Here is a 7,616-nt window from a genome sequence, read left to right as displayed (position 1 = left end):
CCCACCGACTTCACACATCTTGTCATATATTGGGCTGTCAGAAAAGTCATGGTGAATTTGTTTTTCAAGCAAAAATGTGTCATGACTTTTTTATTGGGTCTGACAACCCAATAGTTCTGCTCTCGCAGTCTAGTTTGTTTGGTTCAAACACTCTGGGGAGTTCAAGCCACAGGAAGTGGAAACCTGTATCTAGACAAAGTCTGTCTCCCCCAGATTCTCTGTGTGACCCCCTTCTCTCCTGGCTGGTCCGTCCCCCCCTTCCCCCCCACCCCCCCTCCCAGGCGCTCAGCTCCTTGCTGTTTCCATCTCTTCTCCAGGCTTCCTCCTCTTTGCCCTTTCACTGGGCTTCCTGGGCTTCTGCCTAGTCTTCCTGTCTGGACACGCTCTCTCTGCACCCCCATTCCTGATGCACCAAGTGCACATCTCTAAGCAAACCTCCACGGAGGCTCCCCGAGTCTCCCCTCTCCTTTCTCACCCAAGCCGCTGCCACTACCTGTCCCAGACTTTCTCTAATTCCCTTCCCTTGCGGGCGGGAGTAGCTAGGGAAACTGCAGGGCCCACGCTCACCCCTAAACAGCAGACCCCCTGCCCTGAAGAAAAGACACAGGCACAAAGGGAAATCTCAGCTGTGGTTTGCAGATGGGGGTTCCGCCCCCAGCAGTGGGCCCCAAACTCATTTTAGAGGATTGTAATGAAAAAGAGCAAAAGAGGGAAAACAGAGGGCGTGTCACCTGTCGTGAGGATGCATGTTGTCTGGTGACACTTCGGTTTCCTTGTTTCTGTGTACATGTTTGGTTCAAATCTCAGTGCCAACTATTTTTACTGTAAGTTGCAGTCAAAAAATGTTTGAAATTTCTGAACTACCAGACAACCAACCAGAACACTGAAAACAAGTTACTGAAAGTGAGGGGGGTGCCCGGGAGGGGGTGCCCTCCCCAGTGGCGAAATGGGTTAGAACACAGCACTACAAAGCTGTCTGCAGCCACTGCATCACGAGACGGATCCCGGCCAGGAAGCTGACCCACATGGCACAGCAGACCTCTCCTGTCTCCCTAATGCTCTTTTCAGCAGTGGATTTCAGCCCATCTGCCTGTTCTGCTCCCCACTCTGTCTCTGGGGAATCCTCTCAACACCCCTGCATCTCTGGCCTGTACAGATGTTCTATGTGCATAAGTAAATGTTTAAAAAAAAAGTGAAGGGGACCCTTAAGGAGATTTGCATTATTATGGGTGCTCAGAGGCTCTGGTTCCCCACTTCAAGGGCTCCAGGTGAGCCCATCTGGGGGAGGGGGCAGGGCGAAGGGACGCGCCCAGGGAAGGTGTGTAGAAACTGCCCAGCGTCACATCCAGCTCTCCAACTCAACGTGTACATAAATCAAGCACTGGAATCTGAACTCGTTGTAATCGGTGTCAAAAGAAAACACAGGAGGGACAGGATCTGCAAGAGAATTTTCCACGCCTGCTCCTTCTCCACCCCATAAAAACATAACCCAGGGGACGGTCCGATGAAACGGGGTCCAGCCGAAGTCTGGAGATCCATCAGCTTCTTCTGTTGGCTCCCAGTTGCTACCAGCTGACGAGCACAGGGCACTCTGGCCCGTGGGGAGGTGGCCGGCGCCCGCACGCCCTCACTGGCAGACTTTGCCCGCTCTTGCAGTTACTGGCAATAAAAGGTGAGCACGTTTTCCTGGTTTCCTCGGATCAGGATGACCGGCGGGCTGAGGTCCTGGGACAGCGTCTCCAGCCAGGCCATGTACAGCGAGCTCGGACACTTCCCCTTCCTCCCGATGGGCAAGGTGCTGCGAGGCAGGAAGAAGCAGCAGGACAGCTGTTACCAGGGCGCCACGCAGCCCAGCTCCTGCTTTGGCGTCTGCTTACGGTCCCCGTCACAGCCCCTCCTTCCCAGCCATCCTCAGAACGACCGTCTGCTCTTCTTAAAGCACACTAAAATGTCCCCTCAGCTCTAAGCCCCCGAGTTTGGTGCCCAGGAGGGTGTCCAACCTCACCTCCCATCAACCGCAGCCTAGCTCACACTTCCATCTCCGTGTGGCCTTCTTTCCATTCTTGAGAAAACATGGCGGGCGCACGCCTGCCTCAGGGCCTTTGCATGGGATGTGTCCGGCCCTCTGCAGAACACTGGCGGGCTCACTTAAGTTACGCAGCCGTCTCACCTCGTGCACAACTCCTTGCTCCGTCCTCGGAGCACCGACACTCCTATTCCTTCATTTGCTTATTTGTCATCTGTTTCTCCCCACTAGAATGTTTATCGCGCACCCATGGGCTGGGTTTGTCCTGCTCACTGCCCTTTCTCGTGTGCCCAGAACATGGCCCCCACACAGCTGGGCCCCATAGGTCACACCAGACCCCACTGCGCGCCCCAGGGTCCCTGTCTGAACTGTAGTGCTATGCAAATGACACCTTAGGAGCCATGCAGCTGCGTTTTCATGGTTATTTCAGGAAGTGACTTTCTATCCACTTGAGGTTCCAGAAATGCACCGGGTTGGCCACACTGCCAGGCCCTTGGGGACGGCAGTGTCTTAGAGACCAGCGAGTGTCACCTGTAGTGAGTGGGGGCGCTGGCACCCTCTGAGGACTGCACTTTACAGGGCTTTTTTTTCCCCAAACAATACCCTCAGCATTGTTTCATCCAAACCCCAAGACAGCCCTGGAGACTGGCACCACTCTGCCCTCTCTCCGGCCGAGGGAGGCAGCAGAAAGGGGACGCGGTGTGACGTCGCTTCAGGTCCCGGCAATGCCGCTACCTGGGCCACGGCCTCAGTTTTCGTTTCCTTAAAGTGAGGACACATAAGCCTCCCTCTGGGGATGGTTGTGAGTTCTTAAGAAGACAGAGTGCCCAGGGCACCCTGAGGCCGCCACATGGAAGTGACTGCTCTTCAACAGCTGTGGTCCTCACTGATCAGCCCGAAGCCACCACCCAGGACACCCTGGCTGGGCTGGAGCTTGGGCCCTGGGGTGATCCCAGCAGCTGCTGTCTGCACTGCGGCCCCCCGCTCCACTGAGAAGGGACCCAGGCCTCCAGAATTGCCCCCTGGGCCCTCCCTGGTGGCAGAACAGGTTAAAGCACAGCACTACGAAGCTGTCTGCAGCCCTTCAGCACGAGTTTGGTCCCTGGACGGGGAGTGACCCACAGGGTGCGGCAGACCTCTCCTGTCTCCCTGCTGCTCCCCTCAGCAGTGTGCTTTGTCAGACTTCTTGTTCTGCTCCCTGCTCTGTCTCTCACCCCCTGCACCTCTGGCCTGTACCCCAGGTCTGTATGCATAGATAAGTACATCTTTAGTGATAATAATAATAAAAGAATTGTCCCTCTCCTTAAAATTCCATCACTTGGGACAACCATTATCTGCCTTTAAAAAGCAAGGCCCTGGGGCCTCCCTGGTGGCACAAGGGGTTAAGTCTCAGCATTACGAAGCTGTCCCAGCCACTGCAGCACCCCAACCAGGGAGCTGACCCACATGGGGCAGCAGACCTCTCCTGCCTCCCCCTTCCCCCCTCAGCAGTGTATTTCAGTCCATCTGCCTGTTCTGCTCCCCACTCCGTCTCTGGGAAATCCTCTCACCCCCCGCACTTTGGGCCTATTCCTCAGTTTTTATATGCACAAATAAATAAATCTTAAAATAAAAAGAAGGCAAGGTTCCCTGCACTCGGGGGAGCAGTGGGAAAGGACTGGTATTAAGCTCACGCCACCTCAGCCAGAAAGCGTTGGTGTTTGCTCACCCTCAAGGGGGAAGGGAAGTGGGAAGCTGGAACCAAATCTTGCTGACTTAACAGCTACGCCAGAGGCCTACATGGAGCAGGCCCCCTGGTGCCTGCTTCAGGCCGGCTGGGGTGGAATGTGGACGCTTCAAAGGCCCCAGAGGATGGCAGCTGTTCTGGCAGGGCCAGACCTTCCAGCTTCGGGTGAAGTTCCAGGGACCTACCCCCCCAGAACACTCACCAGGCCCTGGGAGACTTTCTACCCCAGCTCACGGGCTGTTCAAGCTTAAGCTACTTATCTTTAGAAATAAAGCTGCTTCCTAACAAAGAAACGATTTTGTTCAGAATTGCATCTCTTAGCCACAAAGAAAGGCGGCGTTGGAGCTAAGCTGGGTAGGGAACAACAGCCCTGTAGCAGAACCATCTCCTAGACCTCCAGACTGACCCCTCTTCTCAGCAGTGAGGCCCCGGGCAAGTCGCTGAACTCCCACGAGACTCAGTTTCCCTGGGGAGACTCAGTTTCCCCGTCCCCAACGTGTGTCTGTCCCGGGAGAAGGCAGAGGTAACACAGAACCACCTAGTGTCTGGAGAGTGACGAAGGCCCCAAGCCGGTCACAGAGGCTCCGTCAGGAAAAGGGTACGCTCACCCTGGCGTCCTCACCCGGGGTGGTAAGTGTGGTGCGGAGGTGACTGTTGTATTTGGATTCAATGAGGAGTCTTTTCAGAAAAAAGAAGAGTCTGGGCCTGAAGATTAGACCAGGGACAGGTGTGGGTCTTGTCAAGGCTGCTGCGCTGGCCACTGAGCTGGCTGACGTCTGCGAGCTCAGCTGGTCGTGAACAAGTACACGAAGCAGCTGTGGTCTTGGGTAAACCCCCAGGGCTGCGCTGCCAGCCCCGGGGCCTGCCCCCAAATCCCCCAGATGCCATGTGGTGTGGCTTTGCCATTTTGCTCAGGTTTGGGCAAATTCCTCAGTATTCCTGGGGAATGCAGGTTTCTGGGCCCAAGCCCTGTGTTCTGGAAAGAATAGAGATATTTGCCACTTTCCATGGTCACCTGGTGGATCTGATGCAGGAGTCCCTTGGAGGGAACTTTTGGAAGGACCCGGCTGGATAGCAAAGGCAGTTGCTGTCCCCTCCCACGGCAGCAGGCCCTGCTGGTAATTGCTGTAGCTGCCCCCTTGGGTAGGCCACCAGTTCTGGAGTCTTCTCTAACTAAGGTGCCTGGATCTCCAGGGTTGATAGCAGCTGATCCCACAGAGGCTGTGGGGGTCCCCTCCTCTGGAAGTGGGGGCTGCGTGGGGGAGGGGAGCAATGCCAGCAGGTGGTGATCTCCAGGGTGAAACGCTTCATCTTAGGGCTTGACAGACTCACTCCTTTTCATGGCAAATAAACTTGGAATCATAAATTATTGGAGTCAAAGAGTCTTGAAAATAATGTCTCTGAGTCTTCTCTAGAGTCAGGGGAATGAAGGACAGAGAGGTGGGGTCACTTGCCCTAGGCCACAGGTGGGTTAATGGCGGAGACCAATGCCAGCCTGCCTCTCTGAACAGACGGGTTATCATGAGCACCTGGTTTGGCACCCACACGTGCCCCAGAGGCACAAGCCAGCTACCACCCTCAAGGAAAGATCTGGGGAGACGCCCTCGCCTGGAGAAACCTCCCCACTGGCCTTGGACTCTGACCTAGTCCACGACCCGGCCAGCCTCACCCTAAGCAACATACTGAAGGTCCCTATATCAAAAGAGCTGCTGAGCATTTTCTGTTTGCAAAAAATGGTCTCCCTCAGAGCCCCGGGACGGGAAGCCTTGATCGGGGCCCAGCCAGCTCCACGGGCCTCAGTGACATCACCCCTCCACATGTAACTGGGTCCCTGCCGGGGTCAGCACTGCTGCAATGACCATGACATTCTTCACAATTTCTCCACAAGGGACTCCACAACTCCAGTTTTCAAAGGCCCTGAAAGTGACGTGTGCGCATGCTTCAGGGTATGACCAAACAGGTTCTTCTTGGTTGCCCTGCAAATTCCCGGACAGCTAGGCTTGCAGGGAACAGAAGCAAGGCCACTTGTTTGCCTGGGCCAGCAAGCTCCCTCATTCTGCCTGAGCTGGGCCCCCCTCTGTGGGGTGTCAGGGGCTAGGCTGACCATGGCCTTCCTCCTCCTGGTGTCTGAGAAGGACCCTGGGACCGGCCCCGAGCCACTGTGGCCTTCCTCTCAGCCGGCCTTGGCCTGTTCCTGCCGGCTACGGCGCTTGTAACTGGACAGGAGTGCAGGCAGCCCTGGGAGCCTGGGAACAGCGGGACTGGGCAGGGCTACCTCTGCTGCCCAGGCTTGGCACCAGCATCGCTTGAGGGTGGCGGATGGCCATAAAGGGCTGGGAGATTCCAAACAACCGGAAGTGGATTTTCTTCTGGGACGAGCTGGGTCCCCTTTGCCAAGCTCCGTTTGGCAGGGGAAGGTGACGAACCAGAAACGAGCAGCAATGAGAGGAGCCGTGAGACGGGACACTTCCGGGCCTGCAGCCCAGCAGTGGCTCTCAGGCGAGAGTCAAGGGGCAGGCGCAGGCCCGGACATGTGCCGAGAGGCTTCCTGGGCCAGTTACGGGCGCTGTGGCTGCCGGGGCTCCGGCTCAAGGCTCAAGGCCCAGCTAGCTCCCATGCCCCATCCAGAGTGGACACTCCAGGCCTTGGCGACAGCCCCCAGGCTACTTACATGACCACGAGGGCAGCGTCCCGGGAGTAGTCCAGCAGGATTTCGTTCAGTCTCACCTGCCGGAGGGACTGGGCGACAATACCACCTGGTCACTCTCGCGTCCTGGTGAGTGAGCCCCCCAACTAGCCCTGGGGCCCTGCCAACATTCAAGTTGGGCGCCTGAATTATTGAGGAGGAGGGCACCCTGCCCTCCTCGAGAAGTCTCCTTGGATTTTCCTTGCCTGCCCTGCTGACCATGGCCACCCCTAACCAGGTTGGGGAGAGGCCACTTTGCTTGGCATCGAGAGCTGGCTTAGGGCTCAGCCCCGGGAGCTCACAGCAGCGAGAACTCGACTAGGTCTCGCTGCCCCCCTCAGCTTGTGGGGAGCTCCCTCCCACCCCAGGTTTCCACACTTGTTCAGACATGACTGGCACTCGGGGGGTGACCGCGGGTGGAACCGATTCTCCACCGCCACGGCTGACATTTTCGGGGGGATGTGCTTCGTCATGGGAACCGTCCGGGGGGCTGGGAACTGTCCAAGTTCAACAGCAGCGTCCCCGGCCTCTGCTCACTCAGGGACAGTGGCAACTTCTCTCCCCAGTGGTGACAGCCCAAAGAGTCTCCAGAGGTTCCCGGATGTCCTCTGAGGGCACAGTGACCCTGAGGAGTGGAGGGGGCCACTGGCCGGAGCGCACAGGACGGTGGGGCCCCCCTTAAATGACCACAGTGGCCACCATGCTGCTGTCACCCTCCTTTGAGTCTTGCAGAAGTGTCTGGAAGTGGGGGGGGTATCTGTGGCTTGTGGCTGCGCTTGGTGGGAGCGAGAGGTCCAGGGGAGAGGTCAGCCAGCTTTGTCGGCCACTGGACAAATTCCACCTTGACCTTCAGCACTGTCTGTGAATCCTTCCCCAGGGCAAAATGAAACTGGCCACCTGCTTCCCAGCCTTTGTGGCTTGAGGACACCCAGAGGGTGGTGGGGTGGGGGAGGGACGTCGGGAAGCTGGACGGACTGTGGGGGCTCTCCCGCACCTTCACCCTGTTCTTGTTCATCTCCTCGTCTGAGATCTTCCAAGGGCAGTCCCTCCTCATCTCCGCCACGGTGGCCTCGTCCCGAAAGCCGTCGTTCAGGAGGAAGGGGGCGATCATGTCCTCGAACCGCTTGGTGCTAGGGAAGAGAGGGCAGGGGAGGTGGGGTGCGCGGGCTGGGTGGGGA

General features: G+C 57.3%; 1 protein-coding gene across 3 annotated transcripts in view; it reads right to left on the bottom strand.

Moving 5' to 3' along the window:
- Positions 1-1,651: 1,651 nt before the first annotated feature.
- The window catches only part of SLC12A3 (solute carrier family 12 (sodium/chloride transporter), member 3), a 32,590-nt gene continuing 26,625 nt past the window's right edge, over positions 1,652-7,616 (bottom strand). For 2 of the 3 annotated variants that reach the window (XM_004693587.1, XM_004693588.1), the window contains exons 25-26: positions 6,424-6,491; positions 1,657-1,798 (exon numbers count right to left, since the gene is read on the bottom strand). In XM_004693587.1, the coding sequence (XP_004693644.1) occupies positions 1,657-1,798; positions 6,424-6,491 (210 nt within the window). Of the gene's footprint in view, positions 1,799-6,423; positions 6,492-7,616 lie in introns of all 3 variants that reach the window. The other variant, XM_004693586.1, reaches the window with a different exon arrangement.

The sequence above is a fragment of the Condylura cristata genome, unplaced genomic scaffold (genome assembly GCF_000260355.1).
Source record: "Condylura cristata isolate star-nosed mole 26May11 unplaced genomic scaffold, ConCri1.0 scaffold00039, whole genome shotgun sequence".
In the NCBI taxonomy this organism is placed as follows: domain Eukaryota; kingdom Metazoa; phylum Chordata; class Mammalia; order Eulipotyphla; family Talpidae; genus Condylura; species Condylura cristata.
The sequence above is the reverse complement of the archived record's forward strand: the minus strand, read 5'-3'. Positions and strand labels throughout refer to the sequence as shown.